This window comes from Danio rerio, chromosome 20 (assembly GCF_052040795.2).
Source record: "Danio rerio strain M-AB ecotype USA chromosome 20, GRCz13ab, whole genome shotgun sequence".
Taxonomy (NCBI): Eukaryota; Metazoa; Chordata; class Actinopteri; order Cypriniformes; family Danionidae; genus Danio; species Danio rerio.
This window is the reverse complement of record NC_141040.1, coordinates 14,253,887-14,277,030: the sequence shown is the minus strand read 5'-3', so window position 1 is coordinate 14,277,030 and position 23,144 is coordinate 14,253,887. Positions and strand designations below refer to the sequence as shown.

Sequence of the window (23,144 nt, the reverse complement as noted above, 5' to 3'; positions counted from 1 at the left end):
TTTACTGCACCTACAACAAACAGGCAAGATACACCACCACACACGCTCACCGCTTTTTCTCAGCTCTCTGAGTCTGAGGTGACCAAACTAATGCTATCTAGCCGTGCAACCACCTGACGGCTTGATCCCATTCCCACTCATCCATTGCAAGCCATTTCTCTTGCAGTCATACCAACACTGACTTACATAATCAACACATCTCTTGACTCTTTGTTTGTTCCCCTCTTCATTTAAACAGGCTAGGGTAACCCCACTGCTAAAGAAACCCAAACTGGATCAAACGCTACTTGAAAACTACAAACTCTGTAGTATCCCTGCTTCTAATCATGGCTAAGATTCTGGAGAAAGTCGTGTTTAATCAAGTCCTGGACTTTCTCACTCAAAACAACCTCATGGACAACAAGCAATCTGGCTTTAAGAAAAGCCACTCAACTGAGACTGCCCTGCTATCGGTCGTGGAGGATCTCAGACTGGCTAAAGCAGACTCTAAATCATCAATCCTCATCTTGCTGGATTTGTCAGCTGCTTTTGACACTGTAAACCACCAGATCCTGCTATCTACGCTTGAGTCACTAGGTGTTGCAGGCACAGTTATTCAGTGGTTCAGATCTTACCTCTCTTACAGGTCATTCAGGGTGTCTTGGAGAGGAGAGGTGTCCAACCTACAGCATCTAAACACTGGGGTACCACAGGGCTCTGTTCTTGGACCACTTCTCTTCTCCATCTACACAACATCTTTGGGATCAGTCATCCAGAAACATGGATTCTCCTACCACCTACCACTGCTATGCTGATGATACCCAGCTATACCTCTCTTTTCACCCTGATGATCCCTTGGTTCCGGCTCGCATCTCAGCCTGCCTGTCAGACATTTCACACTGGATGAAAGATCATCATCTTCAGCTTAACCTCACAAAAACAGAAATGCTTGAAGTTTCTGCCAACCCGACTCCACATCACAACTTTTCAATCCAGATGGATGGGGCAACCATTACTGCATTCAAAATGGTGAAAACCCTTGGAGTAACGATTGATGACCAACCAATCTTCTCTGACCACATCTCTAGAACTGCTCAATCGTGCAGATTCGCACTCTACAACATCAGAAAGATCCAACCCTTCCTATCTAAACATGCAGCTCAACTCCTTGTTCAAGCTCTTGTTCTTTCCAGACTGGACTATTGCAACTCTCTACTAGCCGGGCTCCCAGCTAACTCTATCAAACCTCTTCAGATGCTTCAGAATGCAGCAGGACGAGTGGTCTTTAATGACCCTAAAAGAGCACATGTCACTCCGCTACTCATTCGTTTGCACTGGCTGCCAGTTGCTGCTCGCATCAAACTAAAAGCACTGATGTTTGCTTACGAAGCGATTTGTGGCTGCACCCCTTCTTATCTGCTCTCACTTCTGCAGATTTATAGGCCTTTTAGAAACTTGCGTTCTGTGAATGAACGTCGCCTTGTGGTTCCATCCCAAAGAGGGAAGAAAACGCTTTCCCAAACGCTCGCACTCAATCTGCCCAGTTGGTGGTTTGAACTCCCTAACTGCATCAGAACCGCAGAGTCACTCGCTGTCTTCAAAAAGCGACTAAAAACTCAACTGTTTAGTCTCCACTTTCCTTACTAATATGCATCCTTACTAATATCGGCTAAATGACTAAATGTAATTGTAAATGTAAATGTAATTATTCTGCGATCTTAAGTAAAGGAAAGTGTTAAGTGTTTCAGCACATAAGAGCAAGTAAAAAAATAGCCTATATTTTTTTGCGCTCAGCAGCTATTCACTAATAAAGCTCTACATTTATAATTTTCTAATTAAAAAACAGAAACACTTGTTTGAGGACATAGAACAAATTTTTTCTTGCAGTTTTCCCTAATGCGTTTATAAAGCGGCGCTGTGCAGGACAGTGTGACAAAAAAAGGTTGTTTCTGCTTTCACTCACCCTAAAAATGCTTTGTTTGCATGATTTGGTTAATATCATCTTATCCAAATACTTTAAAAATAATATTTTAAACCTCATCGGGTGTTTATTTTTTTTTAGAAAATATCTAAAATATTTTTTTCAGATAGGCCTTTATAAAATGAAAAATATATAAGGCTCAAAAACGGTTTGATTTCTGCATTGTATATACCTACATTGTTATAGTTAGCTTTTGCTTGTTTTATATTGGTTTATTTATTTAATGGGATTTTATTATATCCGATATTTGTAATTCTTTAAATTACATTATAATTATAAATTAGGATATTTATAGATGGGTGAGGCAGTGGCGCAGTAGGTAGTGCTGTTACCTGCAGTTTGCATGTTCTCCCTGCCTTCGCGTGGGTTTCCTCCGGGTGCTCCGGTTTCCCCCACAGTCCAAAGACATGCGGTGCAGGTGAATTGGGTAGGTTAAATTGTCCGTAGGGTATGAGTGTGTGTGTGAATGTGTGTGTGGATGTTTCCCAGAGATGGGTTGCGGCTGGAAGGGCATCCGCTGCGTAAAAACTTGCTGGATAAGTTGGCGGTTCATTCCGCTGTGGCGACCCCGGATTAACAAAGGGACTAAGCCGAAAAGAAAATGAATGAATGAATGAATATTTATAGATATGACACTATTGTTTTGAGCCTACAAAAGTGGACACGTGATTTGTAAAGGTTTATGTCTTTCTTTTGTATTCATATTGTGTATTATCTTCAAAATAAATTAAAAAAAGAAATAAGCGGCTTGCGGCATCAACAGAGCTGTGAAGGGAACACTCTTTCACCCAGCGCCTCACACACACACAGGCATCTAACATGCACGTATCATGCACTAACACCTTTTAAACTTGACAAAAACTCTCGACAACCTTTACTGGCTGCTGTGTCTTTAATATGGTGTAAAAAATATCACTTATAAATTAAAACTTTATTATTTTGTGTAACAGCCTTACATTTACAAGGGAAATATAAGGGCCATCATAAGAAAAAAGACCCCTAGTCTAAAAGGTGTTTCATGGAATAGCCTATATATCTTAAACTGACCAGCTATGTTTTCTTTTCGTAATTCCCCTATTTAAATATTTGTTTGGCACATGTATTTGTGTGCGTTCGCAAAAAAACTAGTGTAATGGCATCACGCCATCTTTACCAGACTCGGGCAAGGTCTGCCTCTTCTCTACCCTGAAGCCCCAGCTGGCCCTCTTTGGCCCAAGGTATTTTGCGGGCCAAAAAAGGCCAGCCGCTGGCCCCGAGAAAGTTCCGCTCAGGCCCCAGAACTGACAGTGACAATGAGACTGGCCTTGGCTCGCCCTGGCTCACTCGCTTTAGGCGTGAGAGTGGAAACGTGGCTACTGCGATGGTTAGGAGGCCATGATTGGCTAAGGCCATATATGGCCTAAAAAAACATTCTGAACTTTTCTGACAGTTAGACAATGGGTTCCACTAAAGACTATAAAACACATAAGATGTGTCACTTATAAAGTTTTGAAAGGAGGAAAAGTGTTATGATCAATATGTCGCATGAAGCCTTGCTAACTAGTACAGGAGCCAATCATTGATTGCTATAGACCAGGGATCACCAAACTTGTTCCTGGAGATCTAGTGTCCTGCAGATTTTAGCTCCAACCCTAATCAAAGACACCTGAACAAGCTAATCAAGGTCTTACTAGGTATACTTGAAACACCCAGGCAGGTGTGTTGAGGCAAGTTGGAGCTAAACCCTGCAGGGCACCGGACCTCCAGGAACGAAATTGGTGACCCCTGCTATAGACTGACAATTCTCTGGGGGAGGGGCTCAGAACAGGCACGAGTTTCTGAGAATTTTGTGTGATTCGAACGATTAAAAATAAACTCAAGAGACAGTTGATGTTTAATTTAATTGGTGATTCCTAATAGAAAATGTAATCATAAGCTTGGCAAACAAATTTGGAGAAATCTATGTTTCCCCATTCAAACAAATTAACTAAGCATTCTGAGGCATTTCAAAGATGGCTACGGACTGAAACGACTTGCCTTTAAGTGATTTTGGTTCCACTGATTATGGTTATGGCATTATTATGGCATTACAAATCTGAGAATATTTTTCCTTTATTCCAAGTCATAGAATATCACAGATTTTTTTTTTGTTGCTTTGTTTGTTTGTCACGTTAAATCACATTGTTTTATGACTGTTGTAGGTTACCATGTCAGGATAATATGCATTGTAGGAGCGTTGGCTTTAAAATGTCTACTTCAAAGATAAAGTTAAAAAGTAGGTAACAGAAAAATGTCAAATTTGTAATTTTCTCAAGCTATTAAATATGGGAGAGGGAGCACTTTACAGTCATTCGAACAGAAAGTGCCTCAAATTATATCCAAATCTGAGGTAAATTATCCATTGTTGTTCTCATAGTGACTGTTAAAGTCAACACAGGCTCATTGTGGATACATACCCCATCTACATTTTCTCCATTTTATCTGTAAAATGAACGATACGGGGCGCTATGATGCCAGCAACAGCTTCTGTTCCTTTTCAAGCTACCATTGACCTCTTACCTTTGTAGAGACAGCTTTTCCATTGTTACCAGTTTACCCAGTAGCTCACTATGTATGCCGATGGTCTTGGGATGTGGAGCGTAGTTGACCACAATGACGGGATTCGAGTCTGGTAAAGAACGGTTCCAGAAACTATCTAAAACAAAATAAATTAAATAAAAAACAGGCTGAAAATGTGGTGAAACCACTCAAGTCTGTGATGGCTTTTCTTTTTCTAAATTGCTTTTGAAAACACTATCGGCTGGGCTTAGGAAAGGGGGTGGGTGGGTCCGTCAGTCGACAGCAAGCTGGCCTGGTCATGTGAAGTAAATATTGCGCTTGCAGGTGGATTTATGCAAGAAGAGGATGCACAAGTGAAATTCGAGATCATCAATAAACGTACATAGCGGCCTCTGGTGAATTTACAAACACTGCAAAAATATGTATTTTCGGTTACATTTTTTGGTGTCCCCAACAATGTAAACCTGGGTATGTATCTGCAATGAGCCCGGGTTGATTTAAAGAGCCCAAATCTTGCATTTAAAAAGGTAATATTTTTGTTTTAGAGGTCTCCAACAACAGGCTAATATGCGTTCAAGGTTTAAAAACACTTTCATTGTCTTATAATATGCATTTATTTTTACCTAATTATCCCAGCAGCTCCCAAATGAGTTGTTCAGTGATTTATTTGTTCCCAAACCCCTCCTTAACGCGAAGCTATTCTGCAGTGATTGGTCCAATGACCCAGTCTGTTGCATTTGGTTGACTGCATTCAGCACGAGACTACTGTATGAAGTGGAACAAAGTATGTGAGAGCCCATTGCAGAAATGCAATAAAGCAATGCAGTTAAACATCAGCATATTGCTCTACTCTTAACCTTAACCCCAAGCAATAACAATGACACACCTTTAGTATTAATCCACACAGTGGCAAAGTTGAACTATTTAAAAAATTGACTATGTGTGTGTAAAAACAGCTGATGGTGGCCATAGCAAAGGCAAACAGAAGAGGATCGCCCGTTCAAAAACTCATTTAAATCGGTAAAGAAAGAAGCACAGGTCACATTTTTACCATGGTTTTGGACGTGATATGTGAACAGACCTATACAACTTTAACTGTACAGTACAAGCACTGATCTATAATCGATTCGTGATTACAAGCTGCGTGGGGTGATTACAACTTGTTACAGACAATTAAACACATATTTAGCAAACTACACAAAATGAGGCGCAATTTTAATGACACTTACATGTTATGATCCGGAGTAAGAAGAAACTGGTCCATTTGAACTGTAAAAGTTACTGACAAAGTCTGACAAAGACCCATAGTCTCTTCTGCTCCTTAAATAGCAAAGGCTGTCGAATTCCGCGTTGCAGCATAGGTTATTGTATCAAAAATCAGAAAAATGACAGGAACAAACACAGCACTAGGTTGGCTATACTGTGGTATTGTTGTGAAAGTTAACTTAAACCCTTTATTCCCCACAGCCGAATCGCCATCTGTCAGTGATCTTCATCTTCGTGTCATTATCAGTCCCATGATCCCCCGCGCCTTCGCTAGTGTGCGGAGGGAAAGCGAGTGCACATTTTACTGGAACTGAAAGTACATATTTTGTGATGTACCGTATCGACATCGATGTGATCAAACAAAAGATCCGAACCCAACTCGATTAATTTATTTGACTCTGAGTCAAATATATCACTAAAGAATCAATAGTTTTAAACATGCTGCTCTTTTAGATTTAAACCTCGGCTGGATGTTTTTGTTCACTTAGAGCTGTGTTACACACTGCATGGAAGGTCATTTTCAAAAACCCATAAAAGGGGCTCTTTAAAGTCCTGCAAAATGATATTTAAGCTAAAATGATCCAGTACAGTATATATGTTGTTTAATCTGCTTAATCAAATGCTCTGTTTACACATTGTGTACTTTTAATCGGCTAAATTAAAAGGGAAAAACTAGTTTGAAGCATTTGGAGAAAAAAAAAATGTCCAGTTTTGATTTCTATTGGGTAGATCTTTGTATGCTGTCTTGCTAATTTTTCTGTTATTTTTAGCTCTTTGTGACTGACTCTAAATGTGTTTGATCTTTAGGCTGCCAGTACGCCGCTCAGTCCGCTGACATTCCAATGTGAGTTTGTGAAGCTGCGTATAGACACTCTTCAGGCTCTGTCTCAGCTCATTTGCACCTGCAACAGTCTGAAGACCAGTCCTCCTCCTGCCATCGCAACCACGATCGCTCTGTCCTCGGGCAGTGACTTGCAGCGCTGCGGACGAATCTCCACACAGGTGCCCAAACACACGCTCCTATTTCTGCTCTTTTTCCTATTTTTATTTATTTAATATTTTATTTATATATATATTTTTTACTTGTTTAGTTTGATCATTTATTTGTTTATTTACATGTATTTATTTATCCATCTGTTTAAAGTTTTATTTAATTTTTATTTATTTTATATTTTAATTATTTATTATAATTATTTTTTATATTTTTATTATAATAAAGTTTATCATATATTTATTTACATGTATCTATTTATGTGTTTAATGTTCTATTTATTTTATTATTTATTTATATTTATTTGTTTATCTATTCATTTATCTATTTTATTTAATATTTTAATTATTTTTTATTTGTCTATTTAATACTTTATTTATTTTTATTCAGTTATTTTATTTGATTGATTATTTTATTTATTTATTCATTTATCTATTTGTATATTTTAACTTTTTAATTTATTTAATTATATCATATATTTATCTAATTTATTTAATATTATGTTTATTTTATTATTTATTTTTTTAAATATTTTATTTATTTTTATGTATGGTTATTTTATTTTTTTATAAATTTATTTACATATTTAGGTATCTATTTAATGTTTTTTTTTGTTGTTGTTGTTTGTTTGTTTTTTACTTATTTATTTGATTTTTGTGTACATTTGCTCAGATGAAGTTTTCCATGGATGAGTTTAGAAGTCTCGCAGCTCGCTATGCTGACCTGTACCAGTCTTCGTTTGATGCGGACTATGCCACCCTTCGCAATGTTGAACTGTATCCTTTCTTTCTTGTAGAGCAGTGTCTCTACAAGATCTAGTTACAAAAAAATCATCTGTACTTTTCTTAATGACTTTTTTCCTAGACAACAGCAGAGTTGCTTACTCGTATCTTATGTTATCGAAGCTTTAATAATCGATCCACAAACAGCCAGGTAAAAATGCTATGCTACTATCCCACATCAAATTCAAATAAGAAAATAGGATCTTAGTTTCTGGCCTTAAATGAATTGTATAATAGATTTTAGTTGTAATGTCTCAAAAAGTGCACATTTTAAAGACAACATCCGGTTCAGTTTCCAGGAGTTTGGCACTCATGGATCAATTCTGGCAGAGAGCGAGTATGAGCTGAGAATGATGGCTGTGTTCAATCATGTCCTGGAGGAAGTGGAAAATCTAAGCAGGAAACACCCTCCTGTTTCTTACCTGGTACTGCGTTTCTAAGAGTATCCATCAGCCAACTTATACTGACTGCAATATGTCTGGAGTCACTTTTCATGGATTTAATTACATAGTAATTTTCTAAATTTGTCATTTCGGTCTGTTTTAAGCACACCGGCTGTCTGTGTGATACTGTCATAGCCATCCTGAAAATACCACTGTCGTTCCAGAGATATTTCTTTCAGAAGCTTCAGTCCACCAGCATTAAAGTGAGTGACCTGTACAATGTTGTTTAAAAAAAAAAAAAGAATATTAATAATGTTTACACTCTAGTTTCAATTTTATTTAGTCTCAACCTTAACTTTAGTCTTTACTCTTTTTTTTACGCAATATACTTATATAGAATGCAGTTATAAATATATACATACACATACAAATATATAAAACATACAAATTTTTTCTTTTTATATTAAAAAATTGATTTTTTTTTTTAATAAGGTTAAAATAATAATGTATTTGTTACATAAACATTACATTTATTACTGTATTCATCTATTTTACTTTAGTTATAAATTCATTTGTTTATTTGTTAGTTCTTCTTAACTAACTCACGTTGTTGGGCCTCATGGTGGTGCAGTGAGTAGCACTATCACCTCACAGCAAGAAGGTGGCTGGTTTGAACCCCGGCTGGGTCAGTTGGCATTTGTGTGTGGAATTTGCATGTTCTTCCCGTGTTTTGCATGGGTGTCCTCTGGGTGCTCCGGTTTCCCCCACAAGTCCAAAGACGTGCTTACTGCTTATAGGTGAATTGGATAAGCTAAAAATTGTCTGTGGTGTATGTAAGTGAGTGTGTATGAATGTTTCCCAGTGATGTGTTGCAGCTGGAAGGGCATCCGCTGCGTAAAACATATGCTGGATAAGTTGGTGGTTCATTCCGCTGTGGTCCCCCCAGATTAATAAAGGGACTAAGCCTAAAAGTAAATGAATAAATTATATGTATGTGGAGTCTAAATTGTTCATTAACTAGCAGTTATTGTAAATTAATTCCAAATATCAAATATTCCAAGATATGCAATGTTGAGTCTGAATTATACTTGACCCGGGGCTACAGAACACATGATTTGAAGTTTAACTATAATATAGTGAAGGTTTATCATTTGCATGTGTTTTTAAGGCCTGTGAGTAAGTATTTCAGAAGAGTTGGACAGAACATTTGGACAGAAAAAATTAAGACTTTTGGAGGTGCATTTAATTATGAATACAGAATTTACACGATTTAAGCAAAAAAAATTTAAAATCTTATATTATTGTTGTCCTGTTTCCAGTCCAAATATGTACATTGCAAAGCAACATTAGCAAGATTAATTTACTTACCCCTTTGGCAGATCATTTTGCTTGTTTTAAGGAAAAAAAAATTATTTTTGATTTATTTCGTCTGAAGTCGAAAACAAAACAATATTTTTTCTTGACCTAAGAACTTTTAGATATTTGGACTAAAAATGAGACAAAGCAACGTATAAGGATTATTTGCTTTGTGATTATTAAATTGTTGTACCTAAATAGTGTTAGACTTCAAGGAAACCATAAAATAGAGTTATTTAAACCATTTTGTGATACTGTATCCATATCGCAATATATTGTTGCAGAAAAATATAATATTGCAAGATCAGATTTTTCTAATATTGTGCAGCCCTAACCTTTTCCTCAATAAACTACTTATTTGCTGCTTATTATTAAAAGTATAGTAGTAATTGAGTTAAGAATTAGAGATTTAGATTAAGATCATATTTTAGAAGTACTAATTAAGCCAATATCTAATTAATATGCAGGTACTAAGCCAGTAGTTAATAGTGTGAATTGTTAGACAAACTAAAGTGTTACCTGTACATTAACTAGCCGAGCGTTATTGTAAATTGTTTCCAAATATCTAAAATAAGCATATTTATTTTAAAAAAAAGTAAATGTCAAAGTTTTAACACTGAGATAATAGTTATTAAAATTCTAGTAATAAAATAAAGTCAGTTGTTTATGTACTAAAGATTCGAACACTTGTATCTATTGTTATCATGGAAAGTCATGTAAAACATCTTTTGTGTCTAATTCTTAGCTTTAGTTTCAAGAGTTTCAAACTGTCTGAAAGAGGAGTTACGTTTATAAAAACTATACATGTTTTTTTTTCTTCTTCTAGCTTGCTCTCTCTCCATCTCCCCGCACACCCAATGAGCCGATCCCAGTGCAGAACAACCAGCAGCTGACCTTAAAAGTGGAGGGTGTTATTCAGCACGGCTCCAGTCCGGGACTCTTCCGGAAGATTCAGGCAGTCTGTCTTAAAGTCAGCTCGACGTTACAGACAAAACCAGGATCAGACTTCAAGGTGAGCTCAACACAGAGTACAATACTTACACTCATTTTATTTCTTATGTTTGTTCCTGATGGTCTATTTCAATCTCAATTACATTTTATTGCAAATAAAATCAAGCCAAATTAAAGAGAAGAAAAGATTTAGATGATTAAGAAAAAAAGAAATAGTTTGTCCTTCTAATCATTAATTGAAATCTGAAATGCACTTTCTGTTTGTTTTTTGTTATATTAAAAGTTTACGTGATTTTGAGGTAATGAGAGTGGCAACAAACAGAAATGGTGAGCAGGAGGTGTCTGTTAGAATGTAATAATTCTTCCCAAACTTTTTCCCCCATCTTCCTTAATGAAATGCCTACTTTACTACTCCCAATCAGCTCACAGTAGAAAAAAACAAGCCACACCCACTGTTTTCTCATTTAACATTCAATTTTTCAAGGAAATTCATCACAATCTGAAAAAAATAATGATAGCAGCTTCCGTTTTAAGAAGCATTTAATACTTTGTTTGGGGAGTTTAGAATAGAGTTCACTCCCGTAAACAAACACCTTATAAGGTCTGTTCACACCTACATTTACATTTAGCCCCGTTTACACTAGTGCGTTTTAGTTTTAAAACAACGTTTTAGAATAAAAACAATCCACAGTAGCGTTTCACCCAGCGTTTCTGAACAGCTCTTCGTCTACACCAAACCACTGAAAACGCACATCAGGTGACCACACACACACACACACACACACACACACATTGGCATGCGCTGCAGCATATCCACCCAGATGAGAGCTGTGCTCGTCAAACTGTTTATCAAGGATCTAGGCTACCGCTGGATCTAATCTCACTATATTTGCTAAACATGATATTTAATACACTTTATTTTCTCACTTTAACATCGAGACCAGCAGCCTGTAAGTACATTTAAGACTTGTTTCAGTTGTTGTGTATGGTTTGAGGACTTGTTTTCAGCTGTTTGTGTAAAGTTGTAGGACATTTAAACTTGCTTTCAGTTGTGTATAATACTACAAGTGTTTAGCCACTGTTTCCTTGGTTACTATAAGAGCTTGGGTAGCGAACGCGGTCGGTTTCGCGACGTCCGCCTCAGTTTCGGCCCTTGTTTTGACTCGGGAGGCGTGTCCAAACGCCAGGTAACCACTATATAGTGAGCACGCTAGCTTAGTCGGCAGGAGAAGCACTTTAACATCGAGACCAGCAGCCTGTAAGTACATTTAAGACTTGTTTCAGTTGTTGTGTATGGTTTGAGGACTTGTTTTCAGCTGTTTGTGTAAAGTTGTAGGACATTTAAACTTGCTTTCAGTTGTGTATAATACTACAAGTGTTTAGCCACTGTTTCCTTGGTTACTATAAGAGCTTGGGTAGCGAACGCGGTCGGTTTTGCGTCGTCCGCCTCAGTTTCGGCCCTTGTTTTGACTCGGGAGGCGTGTCCAAACGCCAGGTAACCACTATATAGTGAGCACGCTAGCTTAGTCGGCAGGAGAAGCACTTTAACATCGAGACCAGCAGCCTGTAAGTACATTTAAGACTTGTTTCAGTTGTTGTGTATGGTTTGAGGACTTGTTTTCAGCTGTTTGTGTAAAGTTGTAGGACATTTAAACTTGCTTTCAGTTGTGTATAATACTACAAGTGTTTAGCCACTGTTTCCTTGGTTACTATAAGAGCTTGGGTAGCGAACGCGGTCGGTTTCGCGACGTCCGCCTCAGTTTCGGCCCTTGTTTTGACTCGGGAGGCGTGTCCAAACGCCAGGTAACCACTATATAGTGAGCACGCTAGCTTAGTCGGCAGGAGAAGCACTTTAACATCGAGACCAGCAGCCTGTAAGTACATTTAAGACTTGTTTCAGTTGTTGTGTATGGTTTGAGGACTTGTTTTCAGCTGTTTGTGTAAAGTTGTAGGACATTTAAACTTGCTTTCAGTTGTGTATAATACTACAAGTGTTTAGCCACTGTTTCCTTGGTTACTATAAGAGCTTGGGTAGCGAACGCGGTCGGTTTTGCGTCGTCCGCCTCAGTTTCGGCCCTTGTTTTGACTCGGGAGGCGTGTCCAAACGCCAGGTAACCACTATATAGTGAGCACGCTAGCTTAGTCGGCAGGAGAAGCACTTTAACATCGAGACCAGCAGCCTGTAAGTACATTTAAGACTTGTTTCAGTTGTTGTGTATGGTTTGAGGACTTGTTTTCAGCTGTTTGTGTAAAGTTGTAGGACATTTAAACTTGCTTTCAGTTGTGTATAATACTACAAGTGTTTAGCCACTGTTTCCTTGGTTACTATAAGAGCTTGTGTAGCGAACGTGGTCGGTTTCGCGTCGTCCGCCTCAGTTTCGGCCCTTGTTTTGACTCGGGAGGCGTGTCCAAACGCCAGGTAACCACTATATAGTGAGCACGCTAGCTTAGTCGGCAGGAGAAGCACTTTAACATCGGGACCAGCAGCCTGTAAGTACATTTAAGACTTGTTTCAGTTGTTGTGTATGGTTTGAGGACTTGTTTTCAGCTGTTTGTGTAAAGTTGTAGGACATTTAAACTTGCTTTCAGTTGTGTATAATACTACAAGTGTTTAGCCACTGTTTCCTTGGTTACTATAAGAGCTTGTGTAGCGAACGCGGTCGGTTTCGCGTCGTCCGCCTCAGTTTCGGCCCTTGTTTTGACTCGGGAGGCGTGTCCAAACGCCAGGTAACCACTATATAGTGAGCACGCTAGCTTAGTCGGCAGGAGAAGCACTTTAACATCGAGACCAGCAGCCTGTAAGTACATTTAAGACTTGTTTCAGTTGTTGTGTATGGTTTGAGGACTTGTTTTCAGCTGTTTGTGTAAAGTTGTAGGACATTTAAACTTGCTTTCAGTTGTGTATAATACTACAAGTGTTTAGCCACTGTTTCCTTGGTTACTATAAGAGCTTGGGTAGCGAACGCGGTCGGTTTCGCGTCGTCCGCCTCAGTTTCGGCCCTTGTTTTGACTCGGGAGGCGTGTCCAAACGCCAGGTAACCACTATATAGTGAGCACGCTAGCTTAGTCGGCAGGAGAAGCACTTTAACATCGAGACCAGCAGCCTGTAAGTACATTTAAGACTTGTTTCAGTTGTTGTGTATGGTTTGAGGACTTGTTTTCAGCTGTTTGTGTAAAGTTGTAGGACATTTAAACTTGCTTTCAGTTGTGTATAATACTACAAGTGTTTAGCCACTGTTTCCTTGGTTACTATAAGAGCTTGGGTAGCGAACGCGGTCGGTTTCGCGTCGTCCGCCTCAGTTTCGGCCCTTGTTTTGACTCGGGAGGCGTGTCCAAACGCCAGGTAACCACTATATAGTGAGCACGCTAGCTTAGTCGGCAGGAGAAGCACTTTAACATCGAGACCAGCAGCCTGTAAGTACATTTAAGACTTGTTTCAGTTGTTGTGTATGGTTTGAGGACTTGTTTTCAGCTGTTTGTGTAAAGTTGTAGGACATTTAAACTTGCTTTCAGTTGTGTATAATACTACAAGTGTTTAGCCACTGTTTCCTTGGTTACTATAAGAGCTTGTGTAGCGAACGCGGTCGGTTTCGCATCGTCCGCCTCAGTTTCGGCCCTTGTTTTGACTCTCGAGGCGTGTCCAGCTGAATTCAATCAGCTAACGTTAGTGCTTTGGGGTTATATAAACAACTAGTTCACCGCGGCAGCCTCGTGTGAAGACCGCCTCGTGTGAAGACCGACGAGTGTAAAGACCATCGACTCTACCTGCGCGACTCCACCGAGCAAAGACACTGACAAAGCACTTGAGTACTTTACTTTCTTTCTTTTTTTTACTTTATCTTTTGTTGTCAGTGCACTTTTAGTATGTGTCTTCTAATTCCTGTTGTTACTAACACTCGCAAAACACGGGAGGTACGCTGCAGGCGTAATCCTCACAATCTTCGTTCAATACATGTATCTGCTATTTCACAACTCTCTCCGTGGGCCTCTGGAACTGTCAATCAGCTGTTAACAAGGCAGATTTTATTACCTCCATAGCTACATATTCTGACTATAATCTCATGGCTCTAACTGAGACCTGGTTGAGGTCGGAGGACACTGCTACACATGCTACTCTTTCTGCTAATTTCTCTTTTTCCCACACTCCTCGTCACACAGGGAGAGGGGGTGGGACTGGACTACTAATTTCCAAAGAATGGAAATTTACTCTGATACTGTCCCTGCCAACAATCAGCTCCTTTGAATTCCATGCAGTCACCATTATCCACCCCTTCTACATAAATGTGGTTGTCATCTACCGCCCACCAGGTAATTTAGGTCACTTCTTAGATGAACTGGATGTTCTTCTCTCATCTTTTTCTAATATTGACACTCCCTTGTTGGTGCTAGGTGACTTCAACATTTACGTTGACAAACCGCAAGCTGCAGACTTTCAGACTCTGCTTGCCTCTTTTGACCTAAAAAGAGCACCTACCTCTGCTACCCACAAATCAGGTAATCAGCTAGACCTTATTTACACACGACACTGCTTCGCTGATCAAACAATAGTAACTCCACTACAAATATCGGATCATTTCCTTCTGTCTCTCAACATCCACATTACTCCTGAGCCGCCACACACTCCAACACTGGTTACCTTTCGCAGAAACCTACGATCTCTCTCACCCAATAGACTATCCACCATTGTTTCAGACTCTCTTCCTCCATCTTGCAAACTCTCTGCACTTGATTCGAACAGTGCCACTGATACACTCTGCTCCACACTAGCATCATGTCTAGACCAATTATGTCCTCTTGCATCCAGTCCAGCCCGTGCCAGTCCTCCTGCACCCTGGCTCTCGGATGCTCTCCGTGAGCATCGCTCAAAACTTCGAGCTGCAGAAAGAATTTGGCGGAAAACTTAAAATCCTGCACAGCTCTTAACATACCAAACTCTTCTGTCCTCTTTCTCGGCTGAGGTTACTTCGGCAAAGCAGACATATTACCGTCTGAAAATCAACAATGCCACTAATCCTCGCCTACTTTTTAAAACATTTTCCTCCCTCCTCTATCCTCCTTCTCCACCCGCATCCTCCACACTTACTACTGATGACTTTGCTACATTCTTTTGCACCAAAACTGCAAAAATCAGTGCTCAATTTGCTGCACCTACAACAAACACGCAAGGTACACCACCAACACCACACACACTCACCTCTTTTTCTCAGCTCTCTGAGTCTGAGGTGTCCAAACTCGTGCTATCTAGCCATGCAACCACCTGTCCACTCGATCCCATTCCCTCTCATCTCTTGCAAGCCATCTCTCCTACAGTCATACCAACACTGACTCACATAATTAACACATCTCTTGACTCTGGTTTATTCCCCACTTCATTTAAGCAGGCTAGGGTAACCCCACTGCTAAAGAAACCCAACCTGGACCATACGCTACTTGAAAACTACAGACCAGTATCCCTGCTTCCATTCATGGCCAAGATTCTGGAGAAAGTAGTGTTCAATCAAGTCCTGGACTTTCTTACTCAAAACAATCTCATGGACAACAAGCAATCCGGCTTTAAGAAAGGCCACTCAACTGAGACTGCCCTGCTCTCGGTCGTGGAGGATCTCAGACTGGCTAAAGCAGACTCTAAATCATCAGTCCTCATTTTGCTGGACTTGTCGGCTGCTTTTGACACTGTCAACCACCAGATACTGCTATCTACGCTCGAGTCACTGGGCGTTGCGGGCACTGTTATACAATGGTTCAGATCTTACCTCACTGACAGATCATTCAGGGTGTCTTGGAGGGGTGAGGTGTCCAACCTACAGCATCTAAACACTGGGGTACCTCAAGGCTCTGTTCTTGGGCCACTTCTCTTCTCCATCTACACATCATCTCTAGGACCAGTCATCCAGAGACATGGATTCTCCTACCACTGCTATGCTGATGATACCCAGCTATACCTCTCTTTTCATCCTGATGATCCCTCGGTTCCAGCTTGTATTTCAGCCTGCCTGTTGGATATTTCACACTGGATGAAAGAGCATCATCTTCAGCTGAACCTCGCAAAAACGGAAATGCTTGTAGTTTCTGCCAACTCGACTCTACACCATAACTTTTCAATCCAGATGGACGGGGCAACCATTACTGCATCCAAAATGGTGAAAAGCCTTGGAGTAACGATTGATGACCAACTAAACTTCTCTGACCACATCTCTAGAACTGCTCGATCGTGCAGATTCACACTCTATAACATCAGAAAGATCAGACCCTTCTTATCTGAACATGCAGCTCAACTCCTTGTTCAAGCTCTTGTTCTCTCCAAACTGGATTACTGTAACTCTCTACTAGCTGGGCTTCCAGCTAACTCTATCAAGCCTCTTCAACTGCTCCAGAATGCAGCAGCACGAGTGGTCTTCAATGAACCTAAACGAGCACATGTCACTCCGCTGCTAGTCCGTTTGCACTGGCTGCCAGTTGCTGCTCGCATCAAATTCAAAGCTGTGATGTTTGCCTACAAAATGACTTCTGGCCTTGCTCCTTATCTGCTCTCGCTTCTGCAGATCTATGTGCCCTCCAGAAACTTGCGTTCTGTGAATGAACGTCGCCTCGTGGTTCCATCCCAAAGGGGGAAGAAATCACTTTCGCGAACGCTCACGCTCAATCTGCCCAGTTGGTGGAATGAACTCCCTAACTGCATCAGAACAGCAGAGTCACTCGCTACTTTCAAGAAACGACTAAAAACTCAACTATTTAGTCTCCACTACACTTCCTAATCTGTAATTACCTCTCTGAATATCACACTAACTGTACAAAAAAAAAAAAAAAAAAAAACTAATACTACTAATACTTCCCTTCTTAGACTTTACAGACCTGAAACTTGCTTATAGCACTTATTCATTGTTGCTCTTGGTTGTGTAAATTGCTTCCTTGTCCTCATTTGTAAGTCGCTTTGGATAAAAGCATCTGCTAAATGACTAAATGTAAATGTAAATACATCTTGTTTTCTATATCAAATGACATATTCCTCGTTTTTGATCTTTTGAACTGTTGTAAAAAAATAAATGAGTGAAGAAGTAGAAGAGAACCCAGTCCAGGAGACTCAAAACAAGCAGAATTCCTTTATTGAGACGTGTTGGTTAATCTGCCGTCATACACTGGCTTTAAGATGTCCATGTGTCTGCAAGAGCCTACTATAAGTCCACAGTCTGCGAGTTCTATCAAGTCTCTCACAAATCTGATTTGAGACAAAGATGTCCTGTCTATATTGTCCTGTTAGAAGGAGGGGAGATGGCTAAATAAAGCATGCAAATTCAGTATTGGAGTCGGCAGGGTAAACTGCTTATTCAGGTCTGATCTCATCAAGTTCTGGAGACAGAAACCGCCTGACCAGTTGATCGAAAAGAGAAAACAAGTTACACAGCCGTGCTGTGAAACTGACACTGAATTACTTTGGAATATAAATTTACATTCCCACAGAACCCATTACTTGTTCTCAGGTAAGGTGTTTTGGCTGAACGTTGAATAATAATAGCTGAAGTTAATAATTAATGTAACCACGTACATTCTGTATATTGACTGATCGTTTTCCTTTATTTCCTATAATGTATAGACTTATTCTACGTTATTCTTTTATAATGGCAATTATTGATTATTAAAACTGATATTCAGCAAAAGAGAGGGTATGTTTCGTTTTTTCAATGAAAAAGCTATGGACGCAGTAATGTTATTGGCTCCATTTTGTTATAAATATGCTTACAGTAAAGATGGCGCTCATATATGCAGCAAGACGCAACAACATTTTTGCTGTCAGTTAAGTTGTTAATATCAAAATGAAAATAGCAGTTCCTTATATCATGTTTACATTTTATTGTTAAGATAGTGAAACAACTAAGCCAGGATAATGTGAATAATGTTATAAGTATACTGTTCCCTTTGAAAATTTACTGACATGTCCTCGGGAGTCTGTTTTCCATATCAAACTTGCGAAGTCTGAACTTACAAGGAGAGGATGCAGGACTGAACTGTGTGTAGGATACTTAATATTGAGGAAAAGCCTCAATCAGAGAGGCGAATGTCTGCAGCCCCGCCTCCAATTTCAGATGTCTCAGTTTGCCCTCATTCACACCAAGATGAAGCAGCAGCGTTTTAGAATGAAAACGGCCTCTCCAGCGTTTCAAAAATGCTCTGTTTTCGGCCCTCGAAAACTCCAGCGTTGTGTGGACAGATGGCGTAACCGTAGTCAAACTTATGCGTTCTCAAACTAAAACACATTAGTGTAAACGGGGCCTTAGTAATTAGCAGATGCTTTTGTCCAAAGCAACTTGCAATTGAGGAGGCATTCAGAGATGTGTTTCTCAGGTGTTTTGTCAAACCCACTAAACTGGGTTAGGGTCTTGTGCAAAAAAAAAAAAAAAAATGGTTCAAGTGTCAGTTGAAGCACCTAGTATTAAAATACAGGTTAAGGTATGTATAGCACCTTAAAACAACAGGGATGTTGACCAGAGGGCTTCATAGACATGGCAAAAAACAATTAGAGAAACAGAGTAGTATATGATGCAACAAAATAAAAACAAACAAATATATATAAAACAATTTCAGTAGCCCAAAGAGAAGAGGTAGGTTTGGACTGATTTATTTAATAATACATTTTTATTTATTTATTTATTTATTTATTTAATATTGGCCATTGACACTTTGTCACAGCACTCTCATCAATAGACTACCTTCCCTTGGCATCCCCAATATCCCACTTGACTGGTTCAAATCTTATCTCTCTGGCCGCACCTGCCCCTGCTTTTTATCATCTATCTCTTTCCACTTGGTAATATTTTCTGTAAATATAACATACAAGTCCACTGCTATGCGGATGACACCCAGCTCTATCTTTTTGGAAAACCCTCTTGTTTTCCACCTTCAAATCAAAACTCAAAACCCACCTATTTAAGATGGATTTTAATATTTAATTGTACCTGCACTATTGTTGTGTATATTTTTATATTATTTTTCTTGTTGTTTCATTGCTCTACTTTTATTGGAGGATCTCCTTGAGTTGTCAGAAAGACACTTTTAAATAAAATGTATTATTAGGGGCCAAGCACCGTAGTTGTGTAGGCACCTATTGCTTTCGTTAGTGTTCTTATTATTATTAGGGGCCAAGCACCGTAGGTGCGTAGGCACCTATTGCTTTCGTTAGTGTTCTTATTATTAGGGGCCAAGCACCGTAGGTGCGTAGGCACCTATTGCTTTCGTTAGTGTTCTTATTATTATTATTAGGGGCCAAGCACCGTAGGTGCGTAGGCACCTATTGCTTTCGTTAGTGTTCTTATTATTAGGGGCCAAGCACCGTAGGTGCGTAGGCACCTATTGCTTTCGTTAGTGTTCTTATTATTATTAGGGGCCAAGCACCGTAGGTGCGTAGGCACCTATTGCTTTCGTTAGTGTTCTTATTATTATTAGGGGCCAAGCACCGTAGGTGCGTAGGCACCTATTGCTTTCGTTAGTGTTCTTATTATTATTATTAGGGGCCAAGCACCGTAGGTGCGTAGGCACCTATTGCTTTCGTTAGTGTTCTTATTATTATTATTATTATTATTATTATTAGGGGCCAAGCACCGTAGGTGCGTAGGCACCTATTGCTTTCGTTAGTGTTCTTATTATTAGGGGCCAAGCACCGTAGGTGCGTAGGCACCTATTGCTTTCGTTAGTGTTCTTATTATTATTATTATTATTATTATTATTATTATTATTCTTCTTCTTCTTCTTCTTCTTCCGTTTCTTCCGCCGGATTTGAATGGCAGCCCATATAGGCGTATGCGGGAAAGTTGTATAATTTGGCACAATGATAGAGGCCAGTATTAACATTAATCACACCAAACATGAAGTCTCAAAATCAAACTCTCTAGCGCCACCACTTGTCCAAACTTTCACGTATGTTTATCATCATAACTTTTGAACCGAATGGGCTACAATCAAAATTCTTTTTTCCTCTGATTCCTTGGCTCAGTCCGATTCAAACCCACCCTATGACGTCATTTTCCGTCATGAATTTTTTCGCGCTATTTTAAATTTTTCGAAAAACCTATTTGATCGAACTCGTCCTAGGCCGTGTCTCCGATTTTCACCAAAATTGAATCACATGATCTACAGACCATGCTAACCAAAAGTTATGGAATTCAAGTTGATTTGACCAACCGTTTTCGTTTAACTTGCGAACTAATTTAACGTTGAACTTGCAAAAATGGACTTGAGGCGATATCTCTGTAACGCATTTACCGATTCACACCAAACTTGGTGAGTGTTATGACAACTAGGGTCTAAGGTTAATTGCGGAGTTTCGGCGCACTGCCCCCTAGTGGTCCGGAGATACAAAAAACTTGCTTTTTGGCTTATAACGTCTCAACCTTTCGTCCGAAACTCATGACACTGGTCTCATTACATCCGGCAGAGCATGCCGAGTCGAATGATGTCTGATTTTCACAGGTCAGCCATTTTGGGCGTCGGCCATTTCGATTTTTGGCCAAAAATGCTATATTTTACCAACACATTCACATATCATTACAAAACATGGTATGCATCTTCAACCCCATGCCCTGAAAGTACTCAAAAACGTCTGGAGCAGCGCCACCTTATGGCCAATAGTGCTTGGCCCCTTAATTGCTGCTTGCAGCTATATTTACTATTATTATTATTCTTCTTCTTCTTCTTCCGTTTCTTCCGCCAGATTTGAATGGCAGCCCATATAGGCGTATGCGGGAAAGTTGTATAATTTGGCACAATGATAGAGGCCAGTATTAACATTAATCAGGCCAATTATGAAGTCTCAAAATCAAACTCTCTAGCGCCACCACTTGTCCAAACTTTCACGTATGTTTATCATCATAACTTTTGAACCGAATGGGCTACAATCAAAATTCTTTTTTCCTCTGATTCCTTGGCTCAGTCCGATTCAAACCCAACCTATGACGTCATTTTCCGTCATGAATTTTTTCGCGCTATTTTAAATTTTTCGAAAAACCTATTTGATCGAACTCGTCCTAGGCCGTTTCTCCGATTTTCACCAAAATTGAATCACATGATCTACAGACCATGCCAACCAAAAGTTATGGAATTCAAGTTGATTTGACCAACCGTTTTTGTTTAACTTGCGATTAAATTTAACAAAGAACTTGCGAAAATGGACTTAAGGCAATATCTCCGTAACGCTTTCACCGATTCACACCAAACTTGGTGTGTGTTATGACAACTAGGGTCTGAGGTTATATGCGGAGTTTCAGCGCACTGCCCCCTAGTGGTCCGGATATACAAAAAACTTGCTTTTTTGGCTTATAACGTCTCAACCTTTTGTCCGAGACTCATAAATCTGGTCTCATTACATCCTGCAGAGCATGCCGAGTCGAATGATGTCTGATTTTCACAGGTCAGCCATTTTGGGCGTCGCCCATTTCGATTTTAGGCCAAAAATGCTATATTTTACCAACATATTCACATATTATTACAAAACATGGTATGCATCTGGCACAATGATAGAGGCCAGTATTATCATTAATCAGGCCAAATATGAAGTCTCAAAATCAAACTCTCTAGCGCCACCACTTGTCCAAACTTTCACATACATTTATCATCATAACTTTTGAACCGAATGGGCTACAATCAAAATTCTTTTTTCCTCTGATTCCTTGGCTCAGTCCGATTCAAACCCACCCTATGACGTCATTTTCCGTCATGACTTTTTTCGCGTTATTTTAAATTTTTCGAAAAACCTATTTGATCGAACTCGTCCTAGGCCGTGTCTCCGATTTTTACCAAAATTGAGTCACATGATCTACAGACCATGCCAACCAAAAGTTATGGAATTCAAGTTGATTAGACCAACCGTTTTTGTTTAACTTGCGAACTAATTTAACGTAGAACTTGCGAAAATGGACTTGAGGAGATATCTCTGTAACGCATTCACCGATTCACACCAAACTTGGTGTGTGTTATGACAACTAGGGTCTGAGGTTAATTGCGGAGTTTCGGCGCACTGCCCCCTAGTGGTCCGGAGATACAAAAAACTTGCTTTTTGGCTTATAACGTCTCAACCATTCGTCCGAAACTCATGAAACTGGTCTCATTACATCCGGCAGAGCATGCCGAGTCGAATGATGTCTGATTTTCACAGGTCAGCCATTTTGGGCGTCGCCCATTTTGATTTTTGGCCAAAAATGCTATATTTTACCAACACATTCACATATCATTACAAACCAGGTATGCATCTTCAACCCCATGCCCTGAAAGTACTCAAAAACGTATGGAGCAGCGCCACCTTATGGCCAATAGTGCTTGGCCCCTTAATTGCTGCTTGCAGCTATATTTATTAGGGGCCAAGCACCGTAGGTGCGTAGGCACCTATTGCTTTCGTTAGTGTTCTTATTATTATTATTATTATTATTATTATTATTATTCTTCTTCTTCTTCTTCTTCTTCTTCCGTTTCTTCCGCCAGATTTGAATGGCAGCCCATATAGGCGTATGCGGGAAAGTTGTATAATTTGGCACAATTATAGAGGCCAGCATTAACATTAATCAGGCCAATTATGAAGTCTCAAAACCAAACTCTCTAGCGCCACCACTTGTCCAAACTTTCACATACATTTATCATCATAACTTTTGAACCGAATGGGCTACAATCAAAATTCTTTTTCCTCTGATTCCTTGGCTCAGTCCGATTCAAACGCACCCTATGACGTCATTTTCCGTCATGAAATTTTTCGCGCTATTTTAAATTTTTCGAAAAACCTATTTGATCGAACTCGTCCTAGGCCGTGTCTCCGATTTTTACCAAAATTGAATCACATGATCTACAGACCATGCCAACCAAAAGTTATGGAATTCAAGTTGATTAGACCAACCGTTTTCGTTTAACTTGCGAACTAATTTAACGTAGAACTTGCGAAA

The 23,144-nt window shown here is 39.5% G+C and overlaps 1 protein-coding gene across 1 annotated transcript in view; it reads left to right on the top strand.

The window, feature by feature from the left end:
* Positions 1 to 23,144, top strand: part of ints7 (integrator complex subunit 7) — a 122,504-nt gene that overhangs the window by 65,202 nt on the left and 34,158 nt on the right. The window contains exons 14-19 of the mRNA NM_173267.1: positions 6,572 to 6,766; positions 7,428 to 7,531; positions 7,620 to 7,688; positions 7,830 to 7,962; positions 8,085 to 8,183; positions 10,103 to 10,288. Coding sequence (NP_775374.1) covers positions 6,572 to 6,766; positions 7,428 to 7,531; positions 7,620 to 7,688; positions 7,830 to 7,962; positions 8,085 to 8,183; positions 10,103 to 10,288 — 786 coding nt within the window. The remainder of the gene's footprint in view (positions 1 to 6,571; positions 6,767 to 7,427; positions 7,532 to 7,619; positions 7,689 to 7,829; positions 7,963 to 8,084; positions 8,184 to 10,102; positions 10,289 to 23,144) is intronic.